General features: G+C 42.5%; 2 protein-coding genes and 1 pseudogene across 2 annotated transcripts in view; all 3 read right to left on the bottom strand.

Annotated features, from left to right (window-relative positions):
• The window catches only part of LOC131986899 (odorant receptor 131-2-like), a 3105-nt gene extending 1218 nt beyond the window's left edge, over positions 1 to 1887 (bottom strand). Inside the window, exon 1 of the mRNA XM_059352041.1 lies at positions 922 to 1887. Within this exon, the coding sequence (XP_059208024.1) occupies positions 922 to 1887 (966 nt within the window). The remainder of the gene's footprint in view (positions 1 to 921) is intronic.
• Positions 1888 to 8285: 6398 nt separating this feature from the next.
• On the bottom strand, positions 8286 to 9149 carry LOC131986898 (odorant receptor 131-2-like). The gene has a single exon (XM_059352040.1). It carries the CDS (start codon positions 9147 to 9149, stop codon positions 8286 to 8288), a length of 864 nt encoding a protein of 287 aa, XP_059208023.1.
• A 5377-nt stretch (positions 9150 to 14526) lies between these two features.
• Positions 14527 to 15385, bottom strand: LOC131987038 (odorant receptor 131-2-like; annotated as a pseudogene).
• Positions 15386 to 16930: the final 1545 nt, after the last annotated feature.

Genomic DNA, 16930 nt, shown 5'->3' with positions numbered 1-16930 from the left:
TCACTAACTTGCAGCTTAGGACATCTTAATGATCTCAATAAATATTTGTTGTCCATTGAGGCAAACATATAACGCCTTCCCCAACTTTGATCTCTGTAGAAAAAGCCTGATGGAAGAACTGTCCATGAGAATTAACTCATTGAAAACCTTTAAAGCCCAGAGACATCATAAGGCTTCATAATTCATGACCTGATGACACCTACACAAGTTGCTAAACTACAAATGAATGATGCATATTCATCCTTTAACATTGTGCTACTTTAGTTTTAGTTATATTGTTTTTCTAGGAGTTTTGAGTTATTCAAGGTATAGAAGTTTAAATATGCAACACTCATATTTCCACAATATCACTGCAAGTTTGCTGAATGTACAATCACATCGGAGAATAATCGTTGGTGTGGGTATTCTCTTGAGGTATTCTCCATTCTTAACAAATACACTGAAACTGAAAAAGTACCCGGCAATTGCTGAGAAAATTTTCTGATGTAGTCTAGTGTTAACACATCTATTTTTTTTCGATTGTATTGTATCTCTACTTTAAAGCTTTTAGTGGATTATGCCATTTGTAAATTACAAAAATTGCACTTGTTTTTGTATCAAATTTATATTTCTTCTCCTCACACATTATCAGATATTTAAAACTAATACATCTTGAACAGTAATAGAGGTCTCATAACTTTATTCATGTTCATCCTGTGGCTTTGGTGACACTTTCCCTCCTCACTAGTGGCTGCTATGTTACTGCTGATCTGTGAATTAAAGATTTACTTCACACATGTTGCAAAACAACAAATAAACAGTATGCACCAAATTCTTCTTGAAGAACAACACTGCTTAGTCTTAATTGAAGTTTTTATTAAATTAACATATTTTGTTGAAAATATTATGTATCTATGAAGTAATAAGTATGCAGACTTTTGCCTTGGCTGGGACAACTGGGTGGGAAAGTGAGCCTCTCCACTGACAGCAAAGATTGTACATGAGGATCGGTCTGATGGTCTGGTCTCTGATTCCATAGATGAGAGAACTCAGACATCTTGGTAAAATTATAATAAACACATAAAGAAATACTTGTATTTGCAGAAATGCTATCCTGTCTAAGACTTTATAGATTGCCATAACCAGTGGTTTGTGTATGGTTGAAGACAGACTGAGGCCCAGCTGCACCAGATGTAACAGCAGTGTGTTACGAGCCTTTTGGGTTGAAGCTTTGTTTGTGGAAGCTGACCTGGCTGCTATTATCACACCAATATAGGAGCAAGTCACAACCACACCAGCTGAAACAAACAGAAAATAAGTGAAGGCTTCATCATAAACACCAGACATTGGGCCAAGCAACATAGTTTCTGTGGCACAAAACTCTTTCATCTGCAGGCTCTCTAGGTCTTCAAATGGAAAATCTAAAAGTAAAATAACTGTTGTGAGAACATTTAGTGAACTGATGGTCCAAACCACAAAGATAGCTAATTCTGTGTTTCTGATGGTGATGATGGTAGAGTGCCTCAGTGGGTAGCACACAGCAACAAATCTCTCCAGAGACATCACCACCAGTGTGAGAGGAGAGATTACATTTGTGAGATAGGCAAGCATAAAGAAAACACCACATACAGGATATGTCAACCATATTCTACAAGCAGACAGCATGTAAAATAACTGACTCAGAGCCATCTGTACAGTGTCTGCAAAAAGGAGGTTAAACAGAAGAATATAACGTGAGGTCTCATAGAACACAGTTTTACTCCTCAAGGTGAATAACATGGTCCCATTAATGAAGAGAAACACACAGCATGGTACTGTAGTTACAAAGGAAAACAACACCAATGCAAGTAACCCCTGATACTGCATTCCAACAGTGCTGTTGGTCTGACTCTGATTTGCATATGACATCTGACAGAAGCATTAAATGCATAAAAAATATTCACCTGTTAATGTCATTGGAGCATGAAAGCACAGTTAATTTTGTTAAATCTCTGTTCCTATAACAGTTAAGATCCATCATTGTCCCATCCATCCATCTGAAGGGTGTCTGTTAAATTCAGAGACAAAATACAAAAAGTTATCACAGGTGATCGGTTAGAGGCAGTCTCTGTTAAAATGCAGGCAACACTTATCTGCAGGGTTATGAGCTCAGTCATAACACCCGGTTCATGTGACAACATCACATTTAAACATGAGTAACATTGGTGATGTAATGTAACTCCTCCTCTACCATTATTTTTTTATTTCCGTGGTAGTTGCAGTAGTGATTGGCAGGTGAAGCCATGGTATCAAGGTCCCTCCAAAAAGCCTGTTTGACCAATCAGAGGTCAACAACAGCTCTCAAATGAGATGTTACACCCCTGTGTTATAGCATCATAAAACTCTTGAAGAACCATCAGTATTATAAAAAAACAAATACATTTCAGAAATCCTCACTGGAAAGAATTTATTGAACATGAACCTAATTTTTTTAGTCTCGTCCATATCCCATATACTATCTGACTGTAGGCAGCCACTAGGATGTGCTGAAGAGGCTTTGGCTTCAGCTTTAGGAAGCACTCATCTTGTGACTTTATATGAAGCGTGTAGGCCCTTTCATAGTGTGTTCTCGCAGAAGGCCTGCTATATTGCTGTAAAGATCAGTGTGGGCATTTTGCCTTCGGACATTCATAGTGGTCCCACAACGGCGTGATATCTGTGCTCATTCATCGTGCAGTCCGTAGCATAGTGCAGACGTGTAACAGAGCAGGAGCACTGAGTGTACAATTAGCGTCAGGCAGTGGCAGGTCATTTCGAAAAAATAATGGCAGAAGAACTGAACGTTGTGCTTTTTCTCTCTGGACAGATGCTGCATACTCAGGCAAAGGTGTTCTGTATTTTGATTACATTTACATTTCGTCATTTAGCAGATGCTTTTATCCAAAGTGACTTACAGGAAGAATAAAACAAAACAATGAAGGTGTAGTGCAAAAAGAGCTATTCATGCATCAATAAGTGCTAGTGACAAAGGAGTAGAATTATCATATGGTGCTAGGAAAGAAGATGCTCTCTGAAGAGTTGGGTCTTCAGGTCTTCAGTTTTTCTGATCAACATGTTACTGTTGGACACGAGTGAGGGACGGGTGTTTGCTACACAGATAATAGGCGTCATAGGCGACATCCCATTTTACACCTTGCCGGGATGGCCAATTTATAGTGGTCCCACTTCCAACAGTCCCACTGATTTTACGCCTCTTCGACTACCTCTGAAGTCGTTACAGAGCCAAGATCACTTGATCCCCCCCCATACCATTTCCCGCACTTTCATAGTTGTAGGGATTTTAGGATGCCTCTTTACAAATAAATGACACTTCTCAACGGGTCATCAATAATGCAGTGATTTTATCTTTTACAGCTATCGGATGCCTCACACGGGCACCAAATATGTAGGGATTTTAGGATGCCTCATCACATTTAAATGATACCTTGCATGGTGGGCACATTTAATGTAGGGATTTTATCTCTTACAGTTATATTATGCCTCATGAAGGAGCACCATTAATGTTAAAAGGGCATTACCATGAATGATATCCCTCCAATAAAGATATCAAATATGCAAGGATGAACCTGAGCAATACTAGTGGGTCACACGGTTTAAAAGTGTGGTTAGAGGACTATCAGAATTATTAATAATTATCATGAATAAATATTCATTATAGTAAACTATATCATCTCTCGATTGGGGCACCAATCTGTAAAACAGAGAGAATTTAGCCAATTCACCTAGGTCAGTCTCATAAAGTTATTAAACTATCAATTTGGAACATCCATCCATCCATTCTCGTCCGCTCATCTGGGGCCAGGTCGTGGGGGCAGCAGGCTAGCAGGGCATTCCAGACGTCCCTCTCACAGCCACAACGGTCAGCTCCTCCTGGACCCGAGGCGTTCCCAGGCCAGGAGAGAGATATATTCCCTACACCGTGTCCTGGGTTTTTCCCGGGGCCTCCTACCAGTTGGACCTGGAACTCCTCTAAGGGGAGGCGCCCGGAAGGCACTCGGGAGGCATCCTTTCTAGATGCCCAAACCATCTCAACTGGCTCCTTTCGACGCGAAGGAGCAGCGGCTCTACTCCGAGCTCCCTCCGGGTGTCTGAGCTCCTCCCCCTTTCTCTAAGGCTGAGCCCAGCCACCCTACGGAGGAAACTCATTTCAGCCGCTTGTATCCGAGATCTCGTTCTTTGGGTCACTACCCAAAGCTCATGACCATAGATGAGGGTTGGAACGTAGATGGAGCGGTAAATCCAGAGCTTTGCCTTCAGGCTCAGCTCCTTCTTCACCACGACGGTCCGGTACAACGCCCGCATCACTGCTGACGCTGCACCAAACCGCCTGTCCATCTCACGCTCCGTTCTACCCTCACTTTTGAACAAGACCCCGAGATACTTGAACTCCCTTGCCTGAGGCAGTACCTCTCTCCACCCAGAGGGGGCAGTCCACCATTTTCACCCAGAGAACCATGGCCTCAGACTTGGAGGTGCTGACTCTCATCCCAACCGATTCGCACTCGGCTGCAAACCACCCCAGTGAGTGCTGGAGGTCCCGGTCTGATGAGGCCAAAAGAACCACATCATCTGCAAAAAGCAGAAATGCAATTTTAAGGTCAACAAACCAGATCCCTTCCTCCCCCCCAGGCTGCTCCTTGAGATCCTGTCCATGAAGACCACAAACAGAATCGGAGACAAGGGTCAACCCTGGCGGAGGCCAACACCCAGCGGGAACGTGTTTGACATTGTGCCGAGTATGCGGACACAGCTCTCACTTTGGTGATATAGGGACCGGATAGCTCGTAGCAACGAGCCCGGTACCCCATATCGCTGATGGTATACATATATCCCAAATACTGCTTGACTGAATTTGCGTGGTGATATCCACCGTAACCAGATCGTGCACATCGAGGAGTCAGAGTGCAGACCACCAGAAGCTGGAAGTTGGATTTACCAGACTGAATTTGGTGAGTGATGGTGATCATTTTTATATTTTCTGGTTACCCAGGAGCTCTGTTCACATAGGCTTACTTAACATTAGCAACAGCTTGAAGAATTTAGTCATTGAACACAGCGAGAGAACATAACATTAGCTAAACTTACTCTGTAACTCGTATTTCCAGGACGTGTGGATGCTATTGAGGTGAGAGGACTGGCAAGGCTGAAGGTGAAGTGGTCCAGCTTCCTATCAATAAGGCTAAAGTAGAGAACACCTTAGTAACAGTGGTGTAGTCTATGTGATACGCAGGTATACGCCCTATATACTCGATATATATATTTTTTTTACATAGAGATAGAGAGAGGGAGAGAGAGAGGAGCAGGAGTTCTGGGAGGGGCACAGCAGCAGGTGATGAAGCGCCACCATTGGCCAGTAGTGATGGTGAGTGTAGAGTGGACCAGGAGAGGAGCATTCCCATCTGGGGCCAAACCAGATCCACAGCAGTGAGACCAGCAGGAGTGATGGAGCAGGACCACAGCTCCACACCCTGTGAAGAGAGAGCAGAGAAAAGTGTGAGTACTCTGGGAAAATAAAAGCTTGTGTCATGTATTATTGGGACATCAGAGAGAGAGAAAGAGGGCCCCGGTTTATCGAGAGGGCCCCGGTGTATTGAAAAACAAACATCAAATTTTTTTCTGGCATGCTCTGTCTGCAATTGCAAATTGCATTTCTAATTGATGGTATGTTTCGATAATTGTGGAAAACACTGGTTTCTTTGCCCCCACCCCCCCCCAAAAAAAAAAAAAAAAAATATGTATATATATTTTTGGCAGTCATGATGGAAGAATAGACAAGTTAAGTTACAGCATGTCCCCTATCTCTTTTGGGGGTTATGCATTAAGACCTTTTGGTGCCCTTACCACATATACTGTAAATGTTAGACTCAGTGACAGGCTGGCATGAAATGGCTTGCATAATACTTAAACCCCCAAATCCCTCTTCCCCCATGTGCACCCAGTTGGCAAAAAACAACAACACAGGGTTAGGGGCAGAGGCCCTAGAGTTCCCCCACCCCAGAGACCACGTCGCCCTTCGCGCATCTTTCTCACCTTTTTCACCCCTGACCCGTTTTCATGCCTGCTTCTGAATCTGAGGTTTTACAATCAGCTGGAGCCTCCTTTCCAGTACCCTGGAGTAGACATTCCCGGGGAGGCTTCCACGGTAATTGGAACACACCCTCAGGTCCCCCTTTTTGAAAATGGGAACCACCACCCCAGTCTGCCAATCCACTGGCACTGTCCCAGACCTCCACGCGACGCTGAAGAGGCGTGTCAGCCATGACAGCCCAACAGTGTCCAGAGCCTTCAGCATCTCAGGGAGAATCTCATCCAACCCTGGTGCCTTGCCACTGGGCAGCTTTTTAACTACATCAGTGACTTCTGCCAGGGATACTGATGAGTAAACTCCCCTGAGTCCTCGTCCCGGAGACTCTGCCTCCTCTGCGGGAGGATGTTTTGGCTGGATTAAGGAGTTCATCAAAGTGCTCTTTCCACCGTCTGATGACATCCCAAGGTCGGGTCAGCAGGTCTCCTCCCCTGCTGAACACAGCTTGGGCCAAGCCCTGCTTTCCCTTCCTGAGTCGCCCGACTGTTTTCCAGAACATCTTTGAGGCCGACCGAAAGTCCTCCTCCATGGCCTCCCTGAACTCCTCACCCGGGATGCTGGATAAATTCTTCCGGAGGTGTGAGTTAAAGATCCCGCAGACAGGGGCCTCTGCTAGACGTTCCCAGTTCACCCTCACTACACGTTTGGGTTGCCAGGTCTGTCCAGCAGCCTCCCCCACCACCTGATCCACCTCACCACCAGGTGGTGATCAGTTGACAGCTCTGCTCCTCTCTTCACCCGAGTGTCCAGAACATGTGGCCGCAGATCTGACAATACGATAATTAAATTGATCATCGATCTTTGGCCTAGAGTGCTCTGGTACCAAGTACGCTTATAAACAACTCTATGTTCGAACATGGTGTTCGTTATGGACAATCCGTGACGAGCACAGAAGTCCAATAACAGGCCACCACTCGGGTTCAGATCGGGCCGTTCCTCCCGATCACCTCCTCCAGGTACCATCATCGTTACCCACGTGACCGTTGAGTCCCCAGGTGGTTCCCCTTCCAGGACACCACCCGTAGACTCCAAGAAGGCTGGGTACTCCGAACTGCTGTTAGAGACCCTCTTCTCACGACTTGCAGCCGTAAGGAGGCAACCCTCGTTCCTCGGGGAGAATTCCAACAAAGCGGCACTCAGTTTTGACGTGATCAGAAACATTGGATTGTGATCACATTTAATGGTTTACTTGACCCGGTTCCTTTACTCTTTGTTGTCATGCAAATACTGCAAACGACTCTCTGTGCAATAAAATACAACATATCCTTGTTGTGTTGTTTACAATTTAAAGCTTATGAATTCAACAAAGTCAGAAGATCAACTTCACAACTTTGGAAATGAGACAATCTGAGCAGTCTGTGAATGTTCCTGTGTTGGTAAATGTTGCAGATTAGATTAGCTAAATCACATTGTTGATGAGTAGGGCTCAGGATTAAAGACAAATGAATGTAAAAATGTGAATAGTTACAAGTAAAGTTAATCATGACAATGAGGGATTTGGGTGAGCATAGTCTCGTGAGCTTGACCATTTCAAGCTCCTATCCAGCATGACAGGGACAGGGCAAGCTTGGGGACGGCAGCAACAGCAGGCAGGACAGCTGGATCCACCCAGGCGGTAAAATCACCTGTTGAGTTTTAGTGTGTTTGTGTGTTTTAGTAGTTTGTTTCCTTATTATTGTTGTCTTTTTATTGTCTCTCCTCCCTTTAACCTGTCCATCCAACCTGCTCAATCTCTGTCCTTATCATTTTGTTTTATCTAACAGCTCATTTAATATAACTCAGAATAACACCTGCGTCTCTATATATGTCATTAATATTTTACACAATTTAAAATCTGAGAATATTTGATATTTGTACAAAGATTTCTGAACAACTTTCATATTTGAGAAGTGACTTGTCTCCTAATCGATCGTGTTAACTTTCACTGTTTGCTTTTCATGATGATAACTATCTGACAACAAGTATACTGTAACATGTACAAACAACATATATGATCCCTTATTCATTTGAGACAATCACATTTCAATCACAAGGCTTTAAAAACTCAGATATTTATTATTCTCATCATTACTCATTTTTTGAATATATGATACCATTATTTGGCATGGTGTACTATATTCAGAAAAACATTTGTTTTGTACATGTCACACAAAAAACACTTTGAGTATGTAGTGTAAAGCATTCACTTCAAATTATTACTGCATCTCCACCAACAACACAGATTTTGCAGGAGCATGGGTCTGATGGTTTGATCCCTGAGTCCGTAGATGAGAGCACTCAGACACCTTGGAAGGATAATAAAAAACACAAAACCTACACTGTAAATCCGTATAATTGTCAACCTCCCCACAATTCTGGCCATGGCTATGATGATGGTGGAGAACATGGGAGCTGTTAGAACCAGACATAGCTGAACCAGGTGAAGCAGAAGTGTTTGAAGAGCCTTTTTGGCTGACACTTTGTCTGTTGAGGCAGACCTGGCTATAAGAGCTACACCAATGTAGGAGCCTATGATTATTGAACCCACTGACAGAAACAGAGTGCTGGCCTGTGCCTTTTCAAAATCATGAAAGATTGGTGCAAAAAATATTGCTTCTCTCGAACAAATGTCAATTACAAATAGATTAGGGTGGATTTTTACAATCACATATACCAGCATAAATAGTCGAATGAGGATGTGGATTAAACTAAAAGTCCACACCACAGCAATAGCCATGCCCGTGCTTCTCACAGTGAAGATGGTGGCATGCTTCAGTGGATGGCATACAGCCACATATCTCTCAATTGCCATCACAGCCAGGGTGAGGGGGGAGATTGACTCTGTAAGAACTGAGAGCACAACAAGTAAACCACATGCTGAATATGGAACCTTTATCCGAAAAAAAGGCAGCAAGTAAAGCAGAAGGTTTGGTACCTGCTTAGCAGTGTCTGCAAAGAGCAGGTTGTACAGTAGGATAAAGCGGGATGTCTCGCAAAACACCTGCTTACTCCTCAGGGTGACCAGCAGAACACAGTTAATGTAGGAAAAAGAACAGATTGACCCCATGATTAACAAGCCAAACAACATTTTCTCATGTACTTCTTGACCCAACAGATTAGCAGTGGTATTGGCCTTAGGCTGCAGCAAAGACATTACACAATGATATTTTAAAAAATAGTAAAAACATAACAAAGAAAGTACAGTTCATCAACTAAAAAAAGCTAAAAAAAAAAAAGTACAGATCCCCAAAAAATGATTCAGTGTTGAGCACTGATGTCAGGTGGTTTTGAGGCCATCTTCGCTTCCAGAAGTGCAGCGCTGATCTGGTGCTGTTTTTTCCTGCAGCTTACAGTTTATACTCTGTGTCCTCAAGTGACCTTCACAGGAAATCTTCACATCAGCATGGTCATTGGATTAGAAATAAATAATGTTGTATCTCTAGCACTGTCCCTCCCATTTTTCCACCATTGTCAGTACTTCTTATGACTTACATTGCAAATTACCCATGTTGTGGGCAGTAACACAGCTCCAAACCATGAACTTTTGGCTGGTCCTTTTCGTCATTTGCCCAGAAGACATGCCATGATTTTAAAAAACTGTGGCCCTCTGATAGTCTGGCGACCTACGCAAGGTGCATTATAATGAATTAATTTGAAATGTGGACTCGTCAGACCATATCAGATGAGCTTGGGCCAAAAGAAGTCCCATATAGTTGCGCATTTATACAGCCATATTGTTTATTAATGCAGTGCTGCCTGACAGGTCAAAGGTCGCAAGCAAGCAATGTTAGTTTCAGCCTTGATATATATGTTTTAAAAACAAAGCAGTATTTGACAAATTGAAGGTTAATTATTTTTGCCAGTGAGAGTTAGCCACCATGGTTTGTCACTGGGAATAATGAGCTAACTGCTACTTCTGCTTACTCACCCACTGCACTCGTAATCCACTGTAATCGTTTTCTACAGTAAAGCCCCAAAAAATAAGGGAGAAAAAAGACTTGTGCAAAAACTCTCCATGGTTCTTAACTCTTTTAATGCCTTTAAAGCCCAGATATTTTTTCACAACATTTAGGTTATGTTGCCATGTTTTGATTTTGCACTTATGGAAACTATCAGGAACTCAATAAGAAGAGCTGATTTCACTCATTTTGAAACAGGAACACAATGGACAATATAAAGACCCATGTAAGCATCAGCGTGCATTCTGTATTGTTTTCCATTATCTTCATGGATAAATGTAGGTGTGTTTATGCAGAAGTTGCAAGAGACTTTTCAATTTTGATGGACAGCGTCGTGAAAATGATCTCAATCTATTATTACTTTCATGTTTTAGTAAGACATGTGAAAAACAATCTTGTGAGCCTAGATTATGATTTTTTGATGGCATAGAGAGAAAAGATAAGGTTTTGTGTGAAAAAGATGGTCAAAAATAAAGGTTATATCCCTGCACTTGGGGATTGACAAAGATTAAGTTTTATAACTAAGTTCAGGAACAAGGACCACGCCTTAAACACACCCAATTTCCGCCACCAGTATACTTAAGCATGCCTCATCCGTTCCCTTCCTCTTGGTCTCTGTTTGTCACTTTGCGCGTCACGCGCTCCATCACCCACCATCAGGTCGTATCAACAACCTTGCGCTCGGGCAAGGGTCCACACTCCCCTGAGCTCGCGGCTTTCACCTCCCAGTCACCCCGCTGCCGCCGGCTCTCAGCCTCCAGCGGTCCCAGGGATGCACGGTGTCAGCGACGTCAGAGACGCGCCACTTCTCCCTCGTGCTCACCTCCATCCCGCTCGAGATTCACTGGCTCGCACGCCAGCAGCCACGTTCGCCACCCCTACACAGCAGCAAGCCGTCACGCCGACCATCTCCCGTCCTCCAACATATCCCTCCGGACCGTAGCCGGTTTAAAGAAAGCCCTCATGGAACATAACATCCCATTCCAACAGCCTGATAAGAAGGCAAAACTTTTCAACGGCTTCCACAGCAAATCGCATCCAACAAACCTCCACAGCACATCACGGTTCCTGGGAGCGCGTCTGTCGATACGCCGATGATGTCACAATGATCCACCCACCAGCCCCTACAGCAATCCAAGAAGGACAAAATACATCCCAAGCAACCTCCATCCAGCCACTCCTTTTTCTCTCCTTATTACCTCCGGCACAATCAACCCAAGCACATGCATCCCTCCATCCCAGCACCCTTACCCCATCACCCAAATGTCTTTAACCATGTGTTTATCTTAACCATAACACAACCTTTTTCTCCACAGCTCGAGCTCCGGCCGAATCCAGCATTTTCCCACGCCCCGTCGCGTTTCGGCAGATTTTCAGTTATCATTCATCTCAGCAGATTCAACCATGGCTTCACAGCAGAACTTAGAGCACAGAATTTACTTTTCTTAACAGGATATGGTCTGGTTATTCCAAACCGTTTCATTTGAACAAGACCTAGAATTGAGTAAACTCGACAGAAATACCAATGTCAAGCTTCGTCTCGGTTATTTTTTCTAAATGAAACATACATTATGGACAATCAGTTCAAGGAACATAGGAAAGTTCAAATTCCAACAATATCGCCTGTTTAGATTTACTGTTTCTATCTATGATAAAAGACTAGCCTAAAGGTGTTCCTACCACCACCTCATTATCACCATTACGCGCAGGAGCAAATCCATGTCAGAAAACAGTCCATCGAGTCGTCCTCATTCAGGTCCTACCCACTACCTCGTTACACCTAAACAACAAATTGATTCCCTAAAACCAAAAGTCCAATTAACCCAACATTTGCTTTCGTTTGACTCATTTTTCGCATTATATGACTGATGGTATGTATTTTGTGGTTTGATAGAGGAAGGGAACAAGCGTAGTGTTCGTTTAATGTGCATTTATTCCATCCAAAGTCAGACTCATCTCTGCCATGCTTACAGAAGATGAATGAGTCGTGACAGAGACTGTACACTTGTATACAGTTGTCATGGCATGGTGCCAGCTATGACAACGTGTCATACAGATGAAACATGTATGTGTCCGGAGTAATCAAACTGGTCTGACTGGCCACAGCTTATATGGTTGGACTGGATGGTCAGCATATAAATAGCTTACTCAAATGTAAAGTAGACACAAAGTCTGTTCCTCAAAATACACACATACCATAAGTAACAAGCGTGCAGAATTTACCAATGCATGCGTGGAGAATTAGTAAGAAATGCATACTAACATTCGGCATCAACTCCGACATTCAGAGTCGTTTGACGTTCAGAGTCGTCTTACATTAGCACTGCTACCCATGTACAGAAACTCGCTAAAATTCCGAGTCGTAGGCAACTCTGAGCTGTTTGACGCTTTCGTTCAACATCAGCACCGCTACCCCTTAGCATCCAACCCTCAGAGGATCCACTTCTGATCCCCACTCCACCCCCCTCGACCCCTCTCGCCCTCATCCCCATGACCCCTCTCCCCATCTTATCCCCCATCACTCCTATCATCCCCACGACCTTTCCCCTCTACCCTCATCCTCTACATCTCACATTCCATCCCATCCCTCTACCCTCCTACTCACTCAGAGAGAGCACATCACTACTCCACATTAAACAATTCCAAATTCATACATCTGTTGGCGAGGTTCTTGTTAGTGAAATGAGTGTTAATGAAGCAAGAAATGCTTAGAATCTAAAAAATGTGAGACACACATAAGTGTTGCTCAGGTTTGAGGAATGGTGAACCCCAAAAAACACTTCAAAATGAGTAAAAGGCACTTCTGCTGATTCAAACAAAAACAGGTGTTGGCCCCCCGTTGAATGTCATTAAAGCCCAGAGGCATCATAAGGCATCATAATCCATGCCCTGATGACACCTACAAAAGTTACTAAAGTACAATTTAATGACCCATATTCATCCTTTAACATTGTGCTATTTTAGTTATGGATATGGCAAATTGTTTTTCTAGAAGTTTTGAAAAACTGTGTTCAAGGTATACAAGTTTAAATATGCAACACTCATATTACATTTTAATCTTTTGGTGGGTATTTTAGTTATTTTCCACAATGTTATTGCAAGTTTGCAGAATGTGCAATCACACCTGAGAATAATCGTTAGTGTGATATTCTCTTCAAATATTCTCCATCCTTAACATTTACACTGAAACTGAAAATGCACCCGGCAATTGACCTATGGCTAAGCCACACCCCCAAACGCGATGAGCCAATCACAGTGCGCATAGCTAACTCAATACACTCGGACATTCTCTGCTTCCACATCCATTGAAATGCATTGGAGTTAGTCCGTTTTCAATCATTTTTATGTGTTTTTTGTTGAGATTTTAAGTTTAAAATGGTCAAACGGTGTGCATGGGGTACATGCAACTCTGACACAAGGAATAGCCCAATAATATGGGAGCAGTAACCCGGTTCCCTATGGCAGTGATTCCCAACCGCTGTTCCGCGGCACACAAGTGTGCCGTGAGAAATCAATATCTGTCAATATCAAATACAGCGACTCCGTCTTAACGAGCGCTAACGAGGTCGGCCGGCTCGTTAACAAGAGCCTCTTGTTAACGAGCCGGCCGACCTCGTTAGCGGCAGTTAGCTACAGTTAGCTCTGTAGCAGTACAGTGTGTATGTGCTGCTGCTGCAGGAGGTGTTCACTTAGCGATCTCTGTTTGTTTACAACAAGCACCGCAGTGAGCGGTGTCAGTGGGGTGAAAAGACGAGTGAAAACCTCTAACCTGTTAATGAAGGCCCTTTTGGTGACTTTGAGATTTTTCCTCCTGTGAAATTTCTCTGACTGTCACAGCTGCCATAGCGCCCGTCACCGAATGTTGACAGTTTGTCCGAGTGAGTGGAGGGGGCGGGGCTTAGCCATAGGTCAATTGCTGAGAAAATTCTCTGAAGTAGTCGAGTGTTAACACATCTATTTGGTTATTTTTTTTCTATTGTATTGTATCTTCACTTTAAAGCTTTTAGTGGATTATGCCATTTGTGAATTAGAAGAACTGCACTTGATTATGTATCAAATTTATATTTCTTCTCCTCACACATTATCAGATATTTAAAACTAATACATCTTGAACAGTAATAGCGTTCTCATAACTTTAATCATGTTCATCCTGTGGCTTTGGTGACACTTTCCCTTCTCACTAGTGGCTGCCATGTTACTGCTGATCTGTGAATTAAAGAATTAATTCACCCATGTTGCAAAACAACAAATAAACAGTATGCACCAAATTCTTCTTGAAGAGCAACACTGCTTAGTCTTAATTAAAGTTTTTATTAAATTAACATATTTTGTTGAAAATATAATATATCTATGAAGTAATAAGTATGCAGACTTTTGCCTTGTCTGGGACAACTGGGTGGGAAAGTGAGCCTCTCCACTGACAGCAAAGATTAGAAACGAGGATCGGTCTGATGGTCTGGTCTCTGATTCCATAGATGAGAGAACTCAGACATCTTGGAAAGATGATAATAAACACATAAAGAAATAATTGTATTTGCAGAAATGCTATCCTGTCTAAAACTGTATAGATTGCCATAACCAGTGGTTTGTGTATGGTTGAAGACAGACTGAGGCCCAGCTGCACCAGATGTAACAGCAGTGTGTTACGAGCCTTTTGGGTTGAAGCTTTGTCTGTGGAAGCTGACCTGGCTGCTATTATCACACCAATATAGGAGCAAGTCACAACCACACCAGCTGAAACAAACAGAAAATAAGTGAAGGCTTCATCATAAACACCAGATATTGGGCCAAGCAATAATTTTTCTCTGGCACAAAAATCTTTCATCTGCAGGCTCTCTAGGTCTTCAAATGGAAAATCTAAAAGTAAAATAACTGTTGTGAGAACATTTAGTGAACTGATGGTCCAAACCACAAAGATAGATAATTCTGTGTTTCTGATGGTGATGATGGTAGAGTGCCTCAGTGGGTAGCACACAGCCACAAATCTCTCCATAGACATCACCACCAGTGTGAGAGGAGAGATTTTACCTGTAAGACTGACAAGCATAGTGAGAACACCACATACAGGATATGTCAACCATATTCTGCAAGCAGCCAGTAGGTATAATAACTGACTCAGAGCCATCTGTACAGTGTCTGCAAAAAGGAGGTTAAACAGAAGAACATGACGTGAGGTCTCAAGAAACACAGTTTTACTCCTCAAGGTGAATAACATGATCCCATTAATGAAGAGAAACACACAGCATGGTACTGTAGTTACAATGGAAAACAACACTAATTCAAGTAACCCCAGATACTGCAGTCCAACAGTGCTGTTGGTCTGACTCTGATTTTCATATGACATCTTACAGAAACATTTCATTCATCAAAAATATTCACCTGTTAATGTCATTGGAGCATGAAAGCACAGTTAATTTTGTTCAATTCCTGTTCCTATGACAGTTAAGATCCATCATTGACCCATCTGAAGAGTGTCTGGTTAATTCAAAAGAAAAACACAAAAAGTTTTCACAGGTGGTTAGAGGCAGTCTCTGTTAAAATGCAGGCAGCGCTTGTCTGCAGGGTTATGAGCTCAGTCATAACACCCGGTTCATGTGATAACATCACATTTAAACATGAGTAACATATCAGTAATTGCTGATGTAATTTATCTCCTCCTCTACCATTATTTTTTAATTCCGCGGTAGTTGCAGTAGTAGTCGGCTGGTGAAGCCGTGGTATCGAGGTCCCTCCAAAGAAAAAACTTGACCAATCAGAGGTCGATAACAGCTATCCGATGTGTTTTTACGCCCCCATTTGATGGCATCATAAAACTCTTAAAGAACCATTTAAGAGAATTTAAGAGAGATTTCAAAACAATGATGGCAGAAGAAGTGAACGTTGTGCTGTTTCTCGCCAAACAGATACTGCATACTTAGGAAAATATTTTCTGCATTTTGATTTGCATGTTACTGTCAGACGATTCATATTGGTCCCGCTTCCAACAGTCCCACCAATTTTACGCCTCTATGACTACATCTGAAGGCATTACAGAGTGCTTTCATTGTTGTAGGGATTTTAGGATGCCTCTTTACCAAAAAATGATACTTCACAACGGGTCGTCAATTTTGCAGGGATTTTATCAGTTATAGTTTACAGTTATAGGATGCCTTTCTGGGAGAATTCCAACAAAGCGGCACTCAGTTTTGACGTGATCAGAAACATTGGATTTTGATCATATTTAATGGTTTACTTGACCCGTTTCCTTTACTCTTTGTTGTCATGCAAATACTGCAAACGACTCTCTGTGCAATAAAATACAACATATCCTTGTTGTGTTGTTTACAATTTAAAGCTTATGAATTCAACAAAGTCAGAAAATCAACTTCACAACTTTGGAAATGAGACAATCTGAGCAGTCTGTGAATGTTCCTGTGTTGGTAAATGTTGCAGATTAGATTAGCTAAGTCACATTGTTGATGAGTAGGGCTCAGGATTAAAGACAAATAAATGTAAAAATGTGAATAGTTACAAGTAAAGTTAATCATGACAATGAGGGATTTGGGTGAGCATAGTCTCGTGAGCTTGACCATTTCAAGCTCCTATCCAGCATGACAGGGACAGGGCAAGCTTGGGGACGGCAGCAGCAGCAGGCAGGACAGCTGGATCCACCCAGGCGGTAAAATCACCTGTTGAGTTTTAGTGTGTTTGTGTGTTTTAGTAGTTTGTTTCCTTATTATTGTTGTCTTTTTATTGTCTCTCCTCCCTTTAACCTGTCCATCCAACCTGCTCAATCTCTGTCCTTATCATTTTGTTTTATCTAACAGCTCATTTAATATAACTCAGAATAACACCTGTGTCTCTATATATGTCATTAATATTTTACACAATTTAAAATCTGAGAATATTT

Source organism: Centropristis striata, chromosome 15, assembly GCF_030273125.1.
Source record: "Centropristis striata isolate RG_2023a ecotype Rhode Island chromosome 15, C.striata_1.0, whole genome shotgun sequence".
Lineage (NCBI taxonomy): Eukaryota > Metazoa > Chordata > Actinopteri > Perciformes > Serranidae > Centropristis > Centropristis striata.
This window is presented reverse-complemented; position numbering and strand designations above follow the sequence as displayed.